Source organism: Ruditapes philippinarum, unplaced genomic scaffold (assembly GCF_026571515.1).
Source record: "Ruditapes philippinarum isolate M1 unplaced genomic scaffold, ASM2657151v2 ctg2401_1_1_1_1, whole genome shotgun sequence".
Classification (NCBI taxonomy): domain Eukaryota; kingdom Metazoa; phylum Mollusca; class Bivalvia; order Venerida; family Veneridae; genus Ruditapes; species Ruditapes philippinarum.
This window is the reverse complement of record NW_026852444.1, coordinates 51,786-73,661: the sequence shown is the minus strand read 5'-3', so window position 1 is coordinate 73,661 and position 21,876 is coordinate 51,786. Positions and strand designations below refer to the sequence as shown.

The following is a 21,876-nucleotide window of genomic DNA, read 5'->3' as shown; positions in this document are numbered from 1 at the left end:
TATTTGAACAATCTTGGTAGACATCCATCAGAAGATGTTTCATGCTAAATATCTTAGCTCTAGCTCTTTTGGTTCTTTAAAAGAAGATTTTTTAAGTTCTTTCAATGACCCCCTTGGGCAGGGCCAATTTTGACCCTAGGGCTTTTATTTGAACTAACTTGCTAAACACCCATTAGAAGATGTTTCATGCTAAATATCTAAGCTCTAGCTCTTTGGGTTCTTTAAAGAAGATTTTTTAAGTTTTTACTATATGCATATAGGGAAAATCAATGATGCTGTACAATCCACTGGTTGCTGTACAAGATAAATGGTTACATTGGAAGTCAGTGCTTGCTATGAAATTCAATGGTAGATGGTAGATAGATAATGTTTGCTATGGAAGACCCTGGTTGCTATGAAATTTTACAGTACTATAAAGTAAATGTCTGCTATGAAACTACTATGACTCGACCATAGCCTTTGTAACCATAATGATATACTCAATCTTAAATTTCCTGTTACCATGACAATGAAGGGAAATCTCGAAATTGCTAAAATCACTATGTTTCCATCAAAACTGATTTCAAAGTGCTGCAACTTCTCAATGGATTGAAATAGAGTCAAGGGCTTTTCAAGGTTGGTTACACGTTTAAAGGTCAAACCTTTAAACAGATGATTTTTTTTACCTGACCTCTTTTAGAACTCCATACTGGTTTCCTAGCAGTTACCAGACTCTAGTGGTTTTCCGCTACCCTTTATCATTTTCAACCAGTACAGTATATCTTGACTTATAGAGTATATGTGTTACTTTATGAAATCAAAGATATGTTTGGCAACACAGAAGTTAAAATAGTACAGCGGTTTATATGTTCTGAAGTTTGGCCTGTTGTTCAAAGTTACCTTAGAGGACTTGCAACATATAGAAAAAGGCAAAACTTGGAAAATTCCAGTTTGAAAGCTTATGTGCAATAATTGAGGCCAACTTCTAATGCTTTCATTTTGGTCCTTAACTTTACTTATTAACTGGTATATGGGCCTGAAATTTAACAATATTGGCCTGAAATTTAACACCTTTTCTCACATTCATTAAAAATGTCATAACAGTTTTTTTCAGACCTTTTTCATTTTGAATATAACTCAGTTCCAGTAGTAAGCAATGTCAAAGAAATATACTTGTCCAACCTTTTCTGTGTGGTCTGCAAATATATTGAATGCTGGAAAATAAGATACCTAACTGTGTTCTGTCAAAGTTGTGTACTCATCCAGTGACAGATTATCTAATTTGTAAAAAAGGGCAGCTTTTTGTATTGGAAACTGCTAGAAAACTAGTATATTTCTAATAGATAAAAATTATAAAAATAAAAGTTCTTAAATATTTTAACTTGCATAATTTCTAAAATCTGAATTTAAAGACTTTCCTATATTTGTATCAGCCTTTCTTTGATAATGAGGTCTAATTAAAACTTTCAAAGGACAAGCTCTGACATTAGTCGTATTTATAAATAGCAAAAACTACTCATAGCCAATCAAAGCTAATTAATGATTGAATTCTGACAAATAAGTAATTTTGATATTGCAACAGCTCATTTTTGAATGTGTCTTAAATACAACAACAAACGACTAATATATACATGTAAATGTACACCACTTGCTTTTCAAGTGAAGTATTTTTATCAGTTAGATATTTTCTTCTGTGTTATATTGATTTAAATGTTAAACCAGCCCTATGTAAACACTTTATTATTTATATACCTTAAAGTTTAACAATTTTGAAGTGAATATGAATAAACTTTAGATAATGTTTCACCAGATAAAGTTAGACTTTGTGCAAGGAGGTATAAGGGCAGCTTTGATAAGTTAAACCCAAAGTAGGTCAAATCATTTAGACATTATTTAGCAATAGGAGAGGATTTATATCAATGAAAAAAAAAATGTAGAAATTGATATTTTTCCAGGAGTACAATGTAGAAGATTCTTAAGGCTTTCAGTTATCTTAATTATAGAGTTAAAATAACTGTGAAAGAAATAGAGACATTTTTATCGATTATACTATGTAAATAGATCAACTAACAAACATAGTCAGGAAAAGAGAAAATGGCTACAGGTCGACAAATTGATTCGGATAATCTTTCGGATGAAATATTTGACGTATTATGTTCAATGTGTAGAAATGAAGGCAGGAACACTGAAGGTGAAAAATACTGTGTAGATTGTCACGATTATTTTTGTGTTAGTTGTGTCAAAGTTCACAGTAAAGTGCCTTTATGTGCTGGTCACAAGGTATTGGATAAATCTCAAGTCAAGTCAGGAACCAGTAAAGCTTTGCCAAGGGCACCAGCAGAGAGATGTGACAGACACAGTCATAAACACATTGATATGTACTGTCAGAACCATGATAATGTTGGCTGTTCTACATGTATGGCAGTTGATCACAGGTAAACTATAGTATTTAAACAAAGATATTTTTAAGAAAGTATATGGAATATTTACTATATAGGTACTTTACATAATATTCTTAGACTATCTTTAATATACAACACTAAATAAAATATCATCTCCTCTGTCATCTCATAGCCTCATAAACTGTTTGAACTTATTTTTCAGATTATGTAAGGACACATTCTACATACCAGAATTTATCCAAAACAATACTTACCAAGTAGAATCGAGAGACATTCAAACAAAACTCAAGGAAATAGGCAAGACCCTTGAAAAACAAGCAGATAGATTTAAACAGGATAAACAAAGGCTATTAAAGAGGAAAGTAGAAATACTGGCTGATATCAGAAAATTCAGACAAGAGATCAATGACCATCTTGACAAGCTGGAGAAAAGTTCTATTGATGAGATAGAAAGTAAAGTCAAATGTCTTGAAGACAAAATCGAGGATAGCTTAAAACAGCTACAAGCAAATAAGTCCAGGATTAGATCAGCTAATAATAAGTTAACATCTACAAACACAAATTATTCTGAAGTGTTTGTTTATGTGAAGATGGGAGAAGATGCTGCAAATGTTGCCACCAAATATATGGAACATGCGAAAATAAAAAGTACAGTAGGAAACATAGAGTTTCAACCTGACAGAACAATTCTTACACAGTTAGAACAAAAGAAAACCATAGGCACACTATCAGAGAAACCTACAAAGACTGCTGACAATTTATTTCAGATTAAAGGAAATCAATCATATGATGTAAAAGTTAATTCGGATGAAAATGTTTGTTATATCAAGAGTGCCTGCTGTATGGAAGATGATACAATAATTCTTGCTGATTACAACAACATGAAACTTAAACGTTTACATAGTTACAACTATACTGTCACAGACTACTGTGATCTACCTGGAAATCCATGGCATGTATGTATGATCAATAACACACAAGTAGCAGTTACTGTTCCATACAAACAGGAAGTTCATTTCATTTCTCTAGAAAGAAATATGAAAACAACAAACAAGATTAACACAGATTTTCCATGTTATGGCCTTGCATATGCAAACAATAATTTATATATTTCAGATAGGAGCACATCAGTATATATGTATACATTGTCAGGTAGGAAACTTAATCAGTTCAGCAAGGATCAATCAGGACATAAGTTGTTCTCTTACATGTATAGTTTAGCTGTTAGTAAGGATGCCAATAGGATTTATGTTGCTGACAGCAATAATGGACTGATAGTACTGGACAACAATGGTCTGGTTATTACAACATTTAATGATGGGCAATTAAAGGGGGCTAAATGTTGTTACCTCACTGAAGCAGGCAGTTTGCTGGTATCTGGATATGACTCCAATAATGTTTTACAGTTTACATGTGATGGTGAGCTGATAGGAGAGGTTACTAAAGCTGGTAGTGAAAAAATGGGAATTATATCAGTCTGTTGTAATCAACAAATGACAAAGATGTGTATTAGTAGATATACAGATGACAACATTGAAGTGTTTGACATCTAATCAGTAAAACAAATGATTCACAAAAGAAAAATAAACATGTTTTTAAATATATGCCTTTCTCTCAAAATGTATGCAAAGAGTGTAACATGTTTTATTTATTATAGGTGATAATTTCTTTTGGAATATCCATTTTTGAATGCATCTGGTTTAATTATTATTTGTTATATTACAAAAAAACAACTACTGAATTGTGTGAACAATATGAAAGAATCATATCATAAGAATATTTGGCAAGCATAGTATTGTTTAGTTTAACAAGTTCTATAAATTTAGAAATAAACACAAAATAATAAATTTTTCTTTATAACATGCTAAAAATAAAAATGATATACAGTAAAAAGAAATCATTCTTTTCATTGATGCATATATACATGTAGTGCAATACTAATAATTAGCCTATTTTGATGTTTGAAGTTAACAATGATGTCATGTTACATTGTGGTTACACTATTGTAATATTCATTTTCATTTAATGGCTTTTTTATACTTCTGTGCATGAATGAAATAAAATTCTATTCTTAAATCCTCTTTAGTCATTACCTCAACCCCAGAATGCATAATGTTGGGTAAATCATGCAAAAACCAAATATCTAAGATAAAAGTAAATAAATGATGGCTTTAAAGCAGCATGCCTCCAGAAGATGACAGAAAAACTACGGTCTTACTAATTTTTCAAAATACCTAGTTGAAAGAAATCGGAGTGACACTTTAAAATGTTGATAGTTTAACATTTTTGCTCTGAAAACTAACAGTTCGCTTTCCCCCCAATGGGATATACCCTCTTTTATTAAAGTATGGAGTTCTTTCATTCATTTTCCTAGTACTATGTGATGGTACAGGACAATATTGCCACCTGTGATCAGGAACACATGGAATCAAGATCGTATCGAACATAGAGGGAAACGAATAAATTACTTTGGTTTTGCTATTTGTAATAGTTTGTGATTATAAAAGTTATACTTGATTAATCATATAATATATCTAATAACCAATATAACAATTAAAACTTTAGCTTGAAATATGATTACGGCTTACACATACATTAACCCTATACCTCATATATACGCGAAACAACGCACTTTCGCCCCCCCACCCTCTTTTAGGCCTCAAATAGTGAAAAAATGTCCTATTTGGGCCCCAAACACATGTTTTCGTTTGAGAAATGTTGCTAAAAAAAGATATCTCTTCTGTTCGGGGGGGGGTTTGAAGGGGGGCGGTAGTCCCCCTCATCACCAAGAAAATTTTGGACTTGTGAGAGGCTAAAAATGGCCCCAGGTCGATCATAAGGTAACATGTAACCAACGCTGAAAAGCGTTTGACTCTATCTCAATCCCTTGAGAAGTTGCAGCACTTTGAAATAAATTTTGATGGAAAAAATCAAGACAAATAGTGATTTTTGGCAATTGGAGACGGCCCCTCGTTGCTATGGTAACAGGAAATTTAAGACTAAAAAAAGAGCATGTCATTACAAAGGCAATGGTCCAGTCAACATTTGTGCCAAGTTTGATTAGTATTGGAGTATTTTTCATAGTTTCATAGCTGTTTGAACTTGTTACAGGAGGCTTTTCAATGAAAACGGCCATTTTTCACAATATGCTCATGAGGGAAAGGGTTAACAAACATTTATATATGACCCTCCAGGGATTTTCCTGAACCTTTGGACTGTGACACGTGACCATGCTGAATGATTTATTTTCTACTGTGTTAGTAACGCAGTAGATTAATTAAAGAAGAACTAGGTCAATATTGTTGCAAAAGATACCTGTCAAAAGCTTTTGATGGACATGTGGGCCTAAAAGATATGCATAGCAATTAGCTGTAAGTGTAATCTTGACCTTTGAACTCGATTAAGTATGAAGCAATACATTTAATGGTGGTAAACATTGCTTTAAAGTATCATACAAAAGGGCTATTATGGCCCTAAATAGGTCACCTGGGTCAGAATACTTGTTCATTTGGGTTTTCGGTAGACACACATTAGAAGATGTTTCATGCTTAACATGTAAGCTCATTGGGTTTTTAAAAGGAGATTATTTAAGTTTCTGGATGAAACTGGCTTAGCGGATTATGAGGAGATGTGGTTTAAAGTTAAATTTTATGCACAGAGGGACGCCGGCCGAACACAGGAAGAAAAGCGATCACAAAAGCTCACCATGTCACTTTGTGAAACACAATACACTGTACAGGTAATAGAGCTCCACCTTGGGTGTAATTTCAGTTATGCACTTTTAACCTGAGAGAAATGTTATTTTTACAACAGAGCCATGATGGCCGTGAAATCACTCACCTGAATATAAAACATCTCCATGAACAAGAATAATTTTGACCCCAGGACTTTATTTGAACAAGCTTGGTAAACACCCACTAATAGATGTTTCATGCCAAATATCAAAGCGCTATCTTTTGGGGTTTTTTAAATGTAGATTTTTAAAGTTTTTATTATATATTTTTACTAAATACATATAAGGAAAATCAATGACGAAAAGCCCTCACAAAAGCTCACCTTGTCACTTTGTGACAGGTGAGATAAAAATTTAAGATCATTCAGTCATTTCTTTTTTCCCCAATTAACCACTTTATTCATGCAAAATGACTAAATAATGAAAAGTGTTTCACTGCTTTTTTCTCAAACCAGGATAATTTTTTTTTCAAACTTCAATTCTACTCTATATTTCTTTATGATCTTTTGCAGACTTTTCTATTTTAAGTGTCTTAATTGATTTATGCAAGAATTTCATTTTTTTTGTTTTGAGGTGTTTTTTACCAGGTCAGTGGAGCTTCCTTAAAAATATTTCAATTTTACATTACAGAATGACTTTTATTTTTGCAAAATAATGTTTAGGCGTTGCGCTAACCACAATGCAAGGGTGAATATATACTCAAAATAACTGATCTTAAAACTTATAAAAATATTTCAAGTTCACATTACCTCAGCATGACTTTCATCTTTTTTCACAGCAGCTTCAAACAATAATGCAGCATTTGGTATGTATCCCCTTGTTTCAACTAACTTCTCAAGACCAGCTTGGAACGGATCTGGGTGATTTATCAATGGGTCGTCTTCTTCAAACTTGTATTCCTGTGGAGGATAACAATGAAAATTAACTAACTTTCACTGGATTAGTTTGGAATAGCTTGTCCTTATCAAAAAATAAATATTGGAGATAAAAACCACAGACTTCTTTCAAAATCAGTATGTGGGGCATTAATCTATGTGGTTTTTGTGGACAGGTCAATCCATGAATATAAGATCTAATAAAATTTTATTTATGGACTGAAATATTTATTTTTTGTATAACAAAATCTAAGTTAGAGTTATGGACCTAAGGAAATGACCTCCTATTATGCTCTTAAATGAGTATGTGAAGTTTCAACCCATTCTCTTCAGTAGTTTTTGAGATACCAGCTTGCAAGTAAAACTTTAACAAAGTATGACGTACGAAGTATGCGGATGCCTAGGTGAGTACAATACGTCTCCCTCCCTATTCTAAGAATAGTCAAGGTAATAAAACTGAGTTATCAAACAGCAAAGAATGCAGTTAAGTCAAAATTCTGGCTCTGAAGCATTAATCACAGACTTGCAGACTCGGTTTGATTGAGTCTGTACATGAGAGATAATGTATAAGTGCAACATCCTTCACGCCCCCTAGCACCGGCTTGAGCGGTACTCAAGTCTCAACACATAATAGTGCTGGCATCAATGATCCCGAAGGACCAGAAAATATAACAAACACTGAAGTGAAGTACGGGGCAACTTTTTACGGCTGCCACTAAGCATTTGACACCTACTGTTGTGAAGTACAAAATTCTGGAAACAAAGTGATCCCTCGGAAGCATTAATCACAACAAAATTACATAAGAATTGCAGACTCAGTTTGATTGAGTCTGTACATGAGGGATCATGAATAAGTGCAACATCACTCACGCCCCAAGCACCGGCTTGAGCGGTACTCAATTCTCAACATTTAATAGAGCTGGCATCAATGATCCCGAAGGACCAGAAAATATAACAAACACTGAAGTGAAGTACGGTGCAACTTTTTACGGCTGCCACACGGCACTTGACACCTCGGAAGCATTAATCACAACAAAATTACATAAGAATTGCAGACACAGTTTGATTGAGTCTGTACATGAGGGATAATGAATAAGTGCAACATCACTCACGCCCCAAGCACTGGCTTGAGCGGTACTCAATTCTCAACATTTAATAGTGCTGGCATCAATGATCCCGAAGGACCAGAAAATATAACAAACACTAAAGTGAAGTACGGGGCAACTTTTTACGGCTGCCACACGGCACTTGACACCTACTGTTGTGAAGTACAAAATTCTGGAAACAAAGTGATCCCTCGGAAGCATTAATCACAACAAAATTACATAAGAATTGCTGACTCGGATTGATTGAGTCTATACATGAGGGATAATGAATAAGTGCAACATCCCTCACGCCTCCTAGCAACAGCTTGGGCGCTACTCAATTCTCAACATTTAATAGTGCTGGCATCAATGATCCCGAAGGACTAGAAAATATAACAAACACTGAAGTGAAGTACGGGGTAACTTTTTAAGTCAAGCAAAATTATTGTAAATATGAGTATGAAAAAACATATAATAATATAAGCTCTTATGTTGGGTATTTAATCATGTAAGTAGTGTTTATTTTTTGCTTAATTAACTCACTTTATAAGATGAAAATCATACAAGGATTGTCAAGTTTGTAGTCGTTTTTGGAGATAAAAAGTGATTTGTTGGTGGCTGTTAACGGATCAACATCAACGATTTTTTATATAGTTCATACACAATATGTACGTAAATTCAAATCGTATTTCGAGAAACACAGTTTTATATCGTTATCATGAACTATCAACAATTTACATAGGGATATCTCTACGTCACTTGCGGTTTGAGATCGGACCTGCATAACAGTTAGCAATTCCTAAGATAGGAAGAAATCTGATCATAAACAACCCTTTCAAAATTTTTAGAAACAATGCTTAATATGGAAACAGGCCTGTATTTGCCAACTTCAGTTTTATCATTCTTTTCGTAAAGAGGAACAACTCTTGCTGCCTTCAAATCATCTGGTACTATGCCTTGTATCAATGACAGATTAATAATGTGTGTTAAAGGAAAGGCAATAATAGATGCGCTATCTCTTTACAAAACGTGAAGGAATACCATCCAGACCAGTGGATTTGTTTTGAACCTAGTTTATTCAAATACTTTATTACACTCTTTTCAGACATCAATGAAAAAGAAATATTAGTATATATAATTCTTTTTGAAAAATAAAAAAGAACATACAAACTTTTTACCAAAAATGTCATAGTTGGGAGCCATGAGGAACCAGCAATTTCCAGTCGAAACCCTCCACATTTGGTCGGAACCCTCCAAAAAGATAATAATACTTAGAGGCTATTGTAGTAAAACTGTTATATCTTTGTGGTATAGAATGTCCAGCGCCCTCTATCTCCCTCATTTCCTGTAGTAAACTGCCCATGTAGAATGTCTAAGGTGCCAAAAGAAAATTTTGAGATTTGTGAGAGGCTAGAAATGACCCCAGCTCGATCATAAGGTAACATGTAACCAACGTTGAAAAGCCTTTGACTATCTCAATCCATTGAGAAGTTGCAGCACTTTGCAATCAGTTTTGATGGAAATAATCAGCGCAAAACAGTGATTTTTTTTTAAATTTTGAGATGTCCCCTCGTTGCCATGGTAACATGAAATTTAAGACTGAGCATGTTGTTACAAAGGCAATTGTGCAGTCAACATTTTTGATAATTTTGATTTAGTATTGAGGCAGTTTTTATAGTTTTTTTTATAAATTTGAACTTGTAGAGGGAGACTTTCAATGATAATAGCCATTTTTCACAAAATGCTTATGAAGTAATGGGTTAAAGCAGAACGCCTTCAAATAAAACCAAATAAATGTTAACTTTCAAGAAAATTTTGGAGATGTATTGAAAAGTAAAATATTGTGAAGAGAACCAAGAAAGTAATTGACACATTGCAAACAGCACTTTACATCAACATAAATTACCAAAAAGAGGTCAAATTATGCAAAGTTAACCCTTTCTTCATAAATCTCACAGAAGAAATATGGTGTATACATATATATTAACACATAACACATGTGTATATTTTCTTATCCATTTATTTTCTGTTTTTTTGTATTTTGATACAAAATATAATATGAACAATTTATCAAATAAATTATCATGAAATAAAGAAATCTAAAATCCATCAACAAATAATAAAATATCTAATATAATGAATGCATAAAAACACATACTGATTCGTCTTTCGTCAAAAAGTGCTTTTAAAAGTTTTGAATTCTTTAACAAAATCCTATAATCTTAATAAATAATCTTTGGTAAAAAGAAGCTCAACTGAGGCTTTTTTTGTAACAAAGAAATAAAACACTAAAACATGAAAAGAATTTTAAAGGTTAAATAACCTTTGTTTAAATATTGTTTTTTTGTCATTTAATTTTTGAGTATATTTCTTTATCATCTTTTTCAATTATTCCATTTTAAGTTCTCCAGTTGATTATGTATGATTTTCAAATTTTAAGTTTTAGCTTTGTTGAGCTTATTTTAAAAAGATAATGCAGAATCTCTCCAATTTTCATAATATCAAAGGAGACGACTCATAAGCAAAGCATGTACAATCAGGAATGTAAAAACTGAAGGAAAATAGGTACACGTCTTGTTCCAAATTTGCATAATCATGATTTATTTCACGAATTATATTGTTAAAAAGACAGTACTAAACTAAACTAATCTGAGAGAGAGAGAGTATTTACAGAGATACACAATCATGCCTTGTCCAAAAGAAATAAAAAATCCAAAATAATCCCCTATATTGTATTATTTTAACAGAAAAAATGACAAATCTTCAACAGCAAATGAGCTTGAATAACAAAATTCGTCGGCATGGTACAAACATTATGTGACTCTTTATGTCATATGAGTTAAATCGCACGAAAAAATTCTAAAGCCCTTAAATGTCAAAAAAAGTTTCTTTTTCACCCTTTATGACACAGAACTTCTAAATGCATGTACAAAACCAAAATAATGTGTAGACTGAAGCTATGAAACAAAATTATTTAAAATTAACATACATGTAATTAAGCCACAAAATTGTATGAGCAAATCTGACAGTAGAAATGAAAACAATTCTTTCTGAATTCAAAATTCATACACACACACACATACACACAACAAAAAAAGTTTTTTTCTGCAGATGAACCTTTTTGACTCTATTTAAAAATGCTTGTTGCCATGACAACAGACCTACATGTATGTCCTTAGACCTCATATAAGTATAGAGGAATGGTGCGCCAGTATAAATGTGCACTAGAACCAACCACTATATTTGTTTGGTTTAAAGAATTTTAGTATGCAATAATGATCTCCCTTTGAATTAAAAACAGACTTTTCAAGATTAAAAAGCATGACAATTTAATTGGTATGCGCTAAGTTATAAACAAGGTGTCCTGTGAGTTTGAAGGTGTACATTGTAAAAAAAATAATCTTTTATGATTTTGTGTAGTTTTCAATGCTTCCAAGACATTACAACTTTCCAGAATGTTACTCCTTTTTCAATAATGTATATGGATTAAGTTAGTTTCCATAAAAAAGTTTATAGTACAATGCTCTTTAATTTGGCAAGAATATAAAAACCTGCAAAAATTATCTGATTACAAAAAAAAATATTTCCATTTTAAAGGGGACTTACTTCTCACTTAAGGATTGATCATTAACAAATAAAATCACAGGGATAATTAAAAACAAACAAAAATATACACAACTATTTCAATTTTAACTGACAAGTAAAATCTAAATCTATGAAAGATTTTAAAGGGAGTTCAATTTAACCACATTAACCAAAAATTTTAATTATTGTCAAAAAAAACCCAAACTAATTACTAAGTTAACAAGTGAAGTAATGTAAACACTGTATGTATGTATACTTATGCCACATGCCTCCAATTGTCAAGTAAATCAAATTTGAAAAAAGTATTTAAAATTTAAGAAAGTAAAAAATTAAAATAAAATTCCCCAATGTTATGGGTTTTAAATTAAAAAATTACATGTTTTTAACCTTATAAAAAATAGTCGTTTTTTAAAAATTTTAAATAAACAATATTCTACTGCAGACCTTTAAACTTTTTTTTGGAAAATTTACGTAAATTTTGCCCTTTTCCCTTTTTTTAATGTGAAAATTATTTTTTTATTTCATTTCGGGAAATATTTTATTTTAAATACTTTTTCCCAAAAATTTTTCTTTGAAAATTAGAAATAAAAACCTAGGCATGTTTCCCCTTTAAAAATTTTAAAAACCATTTTTCGGGCCCCTTTTTACAAACTTTTTTATCAAATATTTTCCAAACAATTTCATTTAAAAAATTTGATGCTAAAATTAAATTTTAAAATTTGGATTTAATGTTTTTAAATAAAATTTTAAATTTAAACACCTAACTATAACAAAACTGGAAAAAAAGTAAAAAAAATCAAAATTTTAAAAATTGGCACCTTGCCCTTTTAAACTTATTAAACCGGGAAACCCTCTCCAAAGTGTCAAGTCAACATTAACGTCCCTACAAAATAAAAAATCAAGTAATTTTAGGTCTCAGATAAAGGGCCCCATTGTGAAAAGTTTAAAAATCAAATTTAAAGCTTCGGGAATTGAAACTGATGCCATTCGGGTGACTTTATTTTCCATCAAAAAGTGGGTAATAAAAACTTTTGTAAAGCTCCTAAAAAATAATACTTAAAACATTAAAAATAAAAACCCAGTAGTTTTTGACAGAGATGAAAAAAATAGCAAATTTACCCCAATCAAATAAAATTTTACCCTTTCCTAAATCAAAAAATTTATTTAAAAATACATTAAACGTAAAAACAAAAACAATCATTCATAAATCAATAAATGATATGTTCATTAATTTTTGTTAATCAAAATATCATTTAAGAAACACCTGGCAGGCAATCACTGTTCTCTTCAGAATAATTGGGTGCGGCGTTATTATCAGTGAGTAGTCACACCATTTGTTAACATTCCCTACAGAATTTACCTCCCTTTACCATAACAATTATCACATTGTTTTTGCATAATCACTTCTAGATTTGAGAATTAACTCCAGACTTTGTTACCATCTAGCTTTGTTGGTACATTAAAACTAGTCTCATTAACAATAATCTCTTGTGATTTAAATACTGTTGCATATTTTCTCTTTACTTTTCCTATTAATCATAGCACTTTAATCCAATTCGTCAACAAATTCCTACGTATCTCAGTTAAAATCAGCATCTAAAAATCGCTACTAATCTGAAGCATTTTCATCATTTTGTAAAAACTAGAACTACTTTTTTTTTACAGGGAAATTTTCTTTCCCCCGATGTTGTAGGATGTCCTTCCCCCCGTACGCGAAATTGAAACCCCTGTGTACACACAACCAAAAGCCATGCCTGTTATAAATTTTAGCCCCTTTAAATTTTTTATCACTGAAACATCAAAATTTCTTTCCATCTTTTAAATCCCTAAGATTTTTAAACAATCCCAAAAATCGTTATTAAGTCCATCAACGTCTTTTTATCACATTTTTTGGTAGAGGTTTTCCGGCCCCCCCCCCGGGGGGAGATGGGCCTAAATTGGCTTTCCCGATGTTCCCGTGAAAATCCACAGACTGGGGGTCTTTTTCCGGGGGCTCTGTTTTGCATCTTAACGCAGCTTTGAAAATGCGGCCATTTTTTTTTTTTCAAAAACCCCCCTCCCTGATGAATAATAGAACTAAATTTATATCTGTATTTCATTTTAATAATATATATCTTATATGATTGATATTCTAGTTTAATTAAAGGAGACACATGTATTTGAATCAACCAAAATGAAATAAATAAATGCCAGCCATTGATATGGTAAATGAGTTATAATAACTAAATTTTATATCTTTATTTTATAAATACAATGTATATTTTATATTCTTATCAAATTTTGGGAGATACATGTACATTTATTTGAAATAAACCAAAAATAAAATAAATAAATGTCAGTCATTGATGAGGCAACATTTTTCTACTTGTCCTGCATCAAATTCTTTTAAATTCTAGACGAATGAAATTTTCGATCTCAAATTTTTCACGATCATATTTCCATGTCTATATTTTTTACTCTTATATGATTTTTGTTGGATATCAGCAAATAACATACCTGTGAGCCCCTAGGGAAAGCATGCCAAAACAAAAAAAAAAGGGGAAAATCGTGAACGATAAAGCCGGGGGATAGATTGCAAGATTTTGATACGGTCTACCCGTCCTTTAATACGACTACCATTTGCTAACGGGTTTCAACCCCGGGTTTTCCCTAGAAAGCATCCTAGAAAAGACATACAAAAAAAGTTTAAAAATAATTTTACCCCCATTTCATATGATTAACATTTTAAAAAAACTTAAATAGGATAAGCCATTTGTCCCTATAGGGAAAATTTTTAAAATATGATTGACTGAAAAGCCAAAAGTTCTATCTATTTGGGCTGCTTTGGTCCCAAGGAAAATATAGGACCCCAACAAAGGTTTTAAAAGGGGTAATTAAAATTTTCCCCCTCTAGACCCATAAGAAAACAATACCAGGGTGTTTTTGATAGAAAAAATTATAACATTAACTATAGACTATTTCTAATTTTCTGCTTTTCTAACAATTAACCGTGTGTCTTTGATCAAAACAATTATAGCATTCCCCTTTTACAACCATCACTTACCACAGCTATCAAAGTTAATTGCTATTTAAAATTTCTGAAATTTCTTGTTTTAACAGTTAAGTCAAGCCAGTGTCATCTGATATTTATAGCCATTATCTATCATTATCAATACATGGTAGTGAAGATACATTTGGGATCATAACTTTTCTTTAAAGTGTATAAAGCTATATATCTGCAACAAAAAATATTGTTTGATCTTTTTAAAAAGAATACTACAAAAATGCTTGTATGAAATAAATATGGAAGATGACTTTAATTTTGCCTTCAAAATGAATGGCAAATGCACGAAATAATTGCTAAATGGATAAACCCCTACTTTAAATAACAGAATAATTATTTGTTCCAGAACATTTTATTCTGTTAACATTCAATATTCATTTGTATTAAATAACAGAGAAATTCTGTGTTACAACTCATTTTGCGAAATGGCAATAAAATTATCAAAAAACAATAAAAATTTGCATTTTGCATTAAATTTTATGAGAATATTTCATAAGATATAGCTTTGTACCCTTAAAAAAGTACACTGCTTAATCAATAACTTAACTTGTCAAATGTTACAAATACCTTTGGCCTGACTTGTAACGCAGCTGAGAAACAATCTACAGCTTTATCGTATTCTCCGCTCAAGTTGAACAAAACTCCGAGACCACTCTGTACGTCCGCATCTATCTCACCCTGAGACACAGTACGTGCCTGCATTTGATGTAAAGATCCTGTATCTGCTTATGTTCATGACTGTAACAAAAACAGGATACTATTTTATTAAATTACCCAAAGGAAACAGAACGTCTTGTTAATTAACCAAAATCAAAAAAATTTTAAAAGGGGGAAAACTAGTATCTTTAAAAAAGTTTGCCCAATTTGGGGCAGTGTACTAAACAATTCTCGTCCCTTAAACAAAAAAACAAAAACCCTTTTATAATTTTAAAATTTTTTTTAATTGGGAAAAGAGCAAAAATTTTCTGTAAAAATAAATTGTTAGATTTAAAGGGGCCCTTGGGAAAGTTTCATTCTTTTATGTTTTTAAATTTAAGGGGTTGGTAAATTTTCTTTTTCCATTAAATTTAGTTTTGGAAATCCCAACCCTTGCTCACAAAAAACTTAAAGTTTTAATTTGAAAACCCCACGAAAAGGGGTAAATAAAAAGCCCCTTTTATTCCCCAACCCTTTTAAAGAAAACTGCAAAAATAAAACAAATTTTAGTATTGATCAGGGGGAAACCCTTTTTATCGAAACACTTGTCATTTCTGTATTTTTAAAATTTATTTTTCCATTTTTTATTCTGACGTAAAAAGAAAGAGGGAATCACAAAAAATTGCCGGTTTACCCAATTCGCAAAACTGGCTGAAAACTAATTTTCCCCCCTTTAATTTATTAAATGGGCTTTTCAAAAGGGAAACTATATTTTTTTAACCCTCAGTGGGATTGGGAACCCCCACTCGACCCCCAAAACTTAACCCCCCCCCCACCCGCTCCATCACAAACAAGTAAACTTTATTTAATGAGGGGGCAGAGAAAAAAGTTAAATTTTGGGCTTTTTGGGAGATTGCTGAAAATTTTGAAACCCAAAAATACGGGTGAACTCTAGGTTGAGACCCAAATTTTTTCGGGTCCGGGGTGTGAATTTTTTTTGGGTTTTTTTTTAAACCAAAAGTTTGACCCTTTATAAACAGGCGTGGGGCAGCCGTGACTCTTTCGTTAATGACTCCCAGTGAAAATCAAGGGTTTTAGGGAAGGTTACCTTTTTTCGGGGTTCAAAACATTAAATAGTATAAGTAATAAAAAATTAGAAAAAGGGTAAAAAATTTCTTTGTTTGATTTTTTATCTTAGAATGACGACAACAGTAAAATTTTAAAATTAAATTTGGGTTTTAAACATATTTAAACCCTTTTAAAGTCCCCCCTGGAACCAAAAAAGTACTGATGGTTTAAACCCCCAATGACCCCGGGGTTTGAAGGGGCTGACCCCTTTTTAAACCCACAAGGCTCCGCCCCCTTATTGAGAAATATTTATTTTTTTTTGTTAACCATTCACAATTGCAATTGTAATTTATTTTTTAAAATTTTGATTGTTGTGGGATATTTTTTGAAAATTTTGTGACGACACCCAATGTCCGGGATGTGTATACATATATATTTTAATGTTTTACCCCAAAAACCCGTCCCAGCTTTTGGGCGATTTTTTTTTTAGACTCATGAAATCCCTCACCCTGAAGGCACGGGGTTTTTAAAATGCTTTCCCTTGTGTTCTGAGCGAAACTGCAAAAAAAAAGATAAAATTTTACCCCTCTTTAAAAAATGAAAAAGGGGACATATACCTTAAAAAAAAATCTTAATGGATCATAAAAAAAAGGGGTGAAAATAAAAATTTAAAACATACAAAAAAACTTTCCCTTTTTTAGTGCAGAAATGGCCGCGGGTTCTTTTTAAATTTTAAAGCTTGTGTTGAAACCCAGATACTCCCTCCTAAAATTTAAAAATTAAAACTTTTTAAATTATCTTATCAAAAAAATTAAACTTTTTTTTAATGGTTTAAAATTTTTTTTGGGAATTTTTTTTTTTAATTTTTTTCCCCAAAATTTTTGGGGCCGCGTTGTGTTTTCATTTTTCATGTAAGAATTATTAAAAACCTTGTTACAACATTCTGTGGCAAATAAGGTGGCATGGCCATGAAAACAAGAGGGCCATGATGGCCCTAATATCGCTCACCTGAATATAAATACTCTCCATGACAATGGAAAAAGTAATATTAAAAACTATAAACAAAAGCGGATATAAAATCTAAATCTTAAACTGATATCACAAAGTTCATATTTGTATCTGGAATAGTGCACATGTAAAAACATTACTGGTTGCTTTTGAAAATTAAAAAAAAACACCAAAAAACCAGTTACATAAGATGTCACTGGTTGCTGTACAAGATAAATGGTTTCATTGGAAGTCAGTGCTTGCTATGAAATTCAATGGTAGATGGTAGATAGATAATGATTGCTATGAAGGTCCCGCCTTTATAACTGCATACTCAATCTTAAATTTCCTGTTACCATGGCAATGATTGAGGGACATCTCAAAATTGCCGAAAATTACTATTTTTTCATCAAAACTGATTTCAAAGTGCTGCAACTTCTCAATGGATTAAGATAGAGTCAAAGGCTTTTCAGTGTTGGTTATACATTAAACGTCAAACCTTTAAACAGATGATTTTTTGTAACTGACCTCTTTTAGAACTTTGAACATAAAATCCATACTCAGGTTTTCTAGCAGTTATCAGGCTCTAGCCGTTTTCCGCTACCCTTTATCATTTTCAACCAGTACAGTATATTTTACTGATAAAGTGTATGTATATATGTTACTTTATGAGTGAAATCAAAGAGATGTTTGTTTTCAAGGCAACACAGAAGTTAAAATAGTACAGCGGTTTATATGTTCTGAAGTTTGGCTTGTTGTTCAAAGTTACCTTAGAGGACTTGCAACATATAGAAATAGGCAAAACTTGGAGAATTCCAGTTTGAAAGCTTATGAGCAATAATTGAGGCCAACTTCTAAGATTCTTTTAAATTTACCATGCTTTCATTTTGGTCCTTAACTTTACTTATTAACTGGAATATGGGCCTGAAATTTAACAATATTGGCCTGAAATTTAACACCTTTTCTCACATTCATTAAAAATTTCATAGCAATTTTTTCAGACCTTTTTCATTTTGAATATAAGTCAGTTCCAGTAGTAAGCAATGTCAAAGAAATATACTTGTCCAACCTTTTCTGTGTGGTCTGCAAATATATTGAATGCTGGAAAATTAGGTACCTAACAGTGTTCTGTCAAAGTTGTGTACTCATCCAGTGACAGATTATCTAATTTGTAAAAAAGGGCAGCTTTTTGTATTGGAAACTGCTAGGAAACCAGTATATTTCTAATAGATAAAATAAAAGTACTTAAATATTTCAACTTGCATAATTTCAAAAATCTGAATTTAAAGACTTTCCTATATTTGTATCAGCCTTCCTTTGATAATGAGGTCTAATTAAAACTTTCAATGGACAAGCTCTCACATAAGTCATTAAAAATAGCAAAAACTACTCATAGCCAATCAAAGCTAATTAATGAATTGAATTCTGACAAATAAATAATTTTGATATTGCAACAGCTCCTTTTTGAATGTGTCCTAAATACAACAACAAATGATTAATATATACATGTATATGTACACCACTTGCTTTTCAAGTGAAGTATTTTTATCAGTTAGATATTTTCTTCCGTGTTATATTGATTTAAATGTTAAACCAGCCCTATGTAAACACTTTAATATTTATATACCTTAAAGTTTAACAATTTTGTAGTGAATATGAATAAACTTTAGATAATGTTTCGCCAGATAAAGTTAGACTTTGTGCAGTTAAACCCAAAGTAGGTTAAATCATTTTGATACTATTAAGCAATAGGAGAGGATTTAAATCAATGAAAAAAAGATTATGTAGAAATTGATATTTTTCCAGGAGTTCAATGTAGAAGATTCTTAAGGCTTTCAGTTATCTTAATAAAAGAGTACATCAATGTTTAAATTTTAAATAACTGTGAAAGAAATAGGGACAATTTTATCCATTTTACAATGTAAATAGATAGGCTACCAAGCGTAGGCGAGAAAAAGACAAAATGGCTACAGGTCGAGAAATTGATACGGATATTCTTTCGGATGAAATATTTGACGTATTATGTTCAATGTGTAGAAATGAAGGCAGGAACACTGAAGGTGAAAAATACTGTGTAGATTGTCACGATTATTTCTGTGTTAGTTGTGTCAAAGTTCACAGTAAAGTGCCTGTGTTAGCTGGTCACAAGGTATTGGATAAATCTCAAGTTAAGTCAGGAACCAGCAAAGCTTTGCCAAGGGCACCAGCAGAGAGATGTGACAGACACAGTCATAAACACATTGATATGTACTGTCAGAACCATGATAATGTTGGCTGTTCTACATGTATGGCAGTTGATCACAGGTAAACTATAGTATTTAAACAAAGATATTTCTTAAGTAAGTACATGGAATGTTTAGTATATAGGTACTTTACATAATATTTTTAGAATATCTTAAATATATAACACTAAATAAAATATCATCTCCTACCTCATCTCATAGCCTCATAAACTGTTCAAACTTATTTTTCAGATTATGTAATGACACATTCTACATACCAGAATTTATCCAAAACAATACTTACCAAGCTGAATCGAGAGAACTTCAAACAAAACTTAAGGAAATAGCCAAGACCCTTGAAAAACAAGCTGATAGATTTAAACAGGATAAACAAATACTGTTAAAGAGGAAAGCAGAAATACTGGCTGATATCAGAAAATTCCGTCAAGAAATCAATGACCAACTTGACAAGCTGGAGAAAAGTTCTATTGATGAGATAGAAAGTAAAGTCAAATGTCTTGAAGACAAAATCGAAGATGGTTTAAAACAGCTACAAGCAAATAAGTCCAGGATTAGATCAGCTAATGATAAATTAGCATCTACAAACACAAATCATTCTGAAGTGTTTGTTTATGTGAAGATGGGAGAAGATGCTGCAAATGTTGCCAACAAATATATGGAGCATGCCAAAATAAAAAGTACAGTAGGAGACATAGAGTTTCAACCTGACAGAACAATTCTTACACAGTTAGAACAAAAGAAGACCATAGGCATACTATCAGAGAAACCTACAAAGACTGCTGACAATTTATTTCAGATTAAAGGAAATCAATCATATAATGTAAAAGTTAAGTCGGATAAAAACAGTTGTGATATCATGAGTGCCTGCTGTATGGAAGATGGTACAATAATTCTAGCTGATTACAACAACAACAAACTTAAACGGTTACACAGTTACAACTATACTGTCACAGACTACTGTGATCTACCTGGAAAGCCATGGCAAGTGTGTATGATCAATAACACACAAGTAGCAGTAACTGTTCCATCAAAAAAGGAAGTTCATTTCATTTCTCTAGAAAGAAAAATGAAAACAACAAACAAGATTAACACTGATTTTGAATGTTATGGTCTTGCATATGCAAACAATAATTTATATATTTCAGATTATTCCACATCAGTATATATGTATACATTGTCAGGTAGGAAACTTAATCAGTTCAGTAAGGATCAATCAGGACATAAGTTGTTCTCTAACATAAACAGTCTAGCTGTCAGTAAGGATGCTACTAGGATTTATGTTGCTGACCACAATAATGGACTGATAGTACTGGACAACAATGGTCAGGTTATTACATCATTTAATGATGGACAATTAAAGTGGGCTAACTGTTGTTATCTCACTGAAGCAGGTAGTGTGCTGGTATCTGGATATGGGTCCAATAATGTTTTACAGTTTACATGTGATGGTGAGCTGATAGGAGAGGTTATAAAAGCTGATAGTGAAAAAGAAAAAATTGCATCAGTCTGTTGTAATCAACAAATGACAAAGATGTGTATTAGTAGATATACAGATGACAACATTGAAGTGTTTGACATCTAATCAGTAAAACAAATGATTCACAAAAGAAAAATAAACATGTTTTTAAATATATGCCTTTCTCTCAAAATGTATGCAAAGAGTATAACATGTTTTATTTATTATAGGTGATAATTTCTTTTGGAATTCCCATTTTTGAATGCATCTGGTTTAATTGTTATTTGTTATATTACAAAAAAACTACTATATTGTTTGAACAATATGAAAAAATCAGATCATGCGAGTATTTTGAAAGCTGATATTGTTTAGTTTAACGAGTTCTATAAATATACCATTAACGCAAAATGATAAAAAAATTTGATAACATGCCAAAAATAAAAATGGTACACAGTAAAAAAAAGAGTATTTCTTTTATTGATGCACATATACATGTAGTGCAATGCTAATATTTAGCCTATTTTGATGTTTGAATAACACAATGATGTCATGTTACATTGTGGTTACACTAGTTGTAATATTCATTTTCATTTAATGGCTTTTTTTATACTTCTGTGCATGAATGAAATAAAATTCTATTCTTAAATCCTCTTTAGTCATTACCTCAACCCCAGAATGCATTAAGTTGGGTAAATCACACAAAACCAAATATCTAAGATAAAAATGAATAAATGATGGCTTTAAAGCAGTACGCCTCTCGAAAATAACAGAACAAGAGCTGTCA

The 21,876-nt window shown here is 31.7% G+C and overlaps 3 protein-coding genes across 4 annotated transcripts in view; 2 read left to right on the top strand and 1 right to left on the bottom strand.

Annotated features, from left to right (window-relative positions):
* Positions 1–21,876, bottom strand: part of LOC132760510 (peroxisomal targeting signal 1 receptor-like) — a 34,082-nt gene that overhangs the window by 7,357 nt on the left and 4,849 nt on the right. The window lies entirely within an intron of this gene.
* On the top strand, positions 1,754–21,333 carry LOC132760477 (uncharacterized). Of its 2 annotated transcripts, XM_060752459.1 has the most exons (3): positions 1,754–1,851; positions 19,115–19,697; positions 19,868–21,333. In XM_060752459.1, the coding sequence occupies exons 2-3, from the start codon at positions 19,357–19,359 to the stop codon at positions 21,216–21,218; spliced, it is 1,692 nt and encodes a 563-aa protein (XP_060608442.1). In that variant the 5' UTR covers positions 1,754–1,851; positions 19,115–19,356; the 3' UTR covers positions 21,219–21,333. The 2 variants fall into 2 exon arrangements, with proteins under 2 accessions (XP_060608442.1, XP_060608449.1); XM_060752466.1 differs by lacking the exon at positions 1,754–1,851 and having other exon boundaries at positions 19,096–19,697.
* LOC132760492 (uncharacterized) lies at positions 1,845–4,451 on the top strand. The gene is made up of 2 exons (XM_060752479.1): positions 1,845–2,414; positions 2,584–4,451. Exons 1-2 carry the CDS (start codon positions 2,074–2,076, stop codon positions 3,932–3,934), a joined length of 1,692 nt encoding a protein of 563 aa, XP_060608462.1. The 5' UTR covers positions 1,845–2,073; the 3' UTR covers positions 3,935–4,451.

Coding starts and splice junctions, on each gene's coding strand:
- LOC132760492 (XM_060752479.1), top strand. CDS start 2,074: ATGGCTACAGGTCGACAAATTGATTCGGATAATCTTTCGGATGAAATA. Junction 2,415..2,583: donor TGTATGGCAGTTGATCACAG/GTAAACTATAGT, acceptor CTTATTTTTCAG/ATTATGTAAGGACACATTCT.
- LOC132760477 (XM_060752459.1), top strand. CDS start 19,357: ATGGCTACAGGTCGAGAAATTGATACGGATATTCTTTCGGATGAAATA. Junction 19,698..19,867: donor TGTATGGCAGTTGATCACAG/GTAAACTATAGT, acceptor CTTATTTTTCAG/ATTATGTAATGACACATTCT.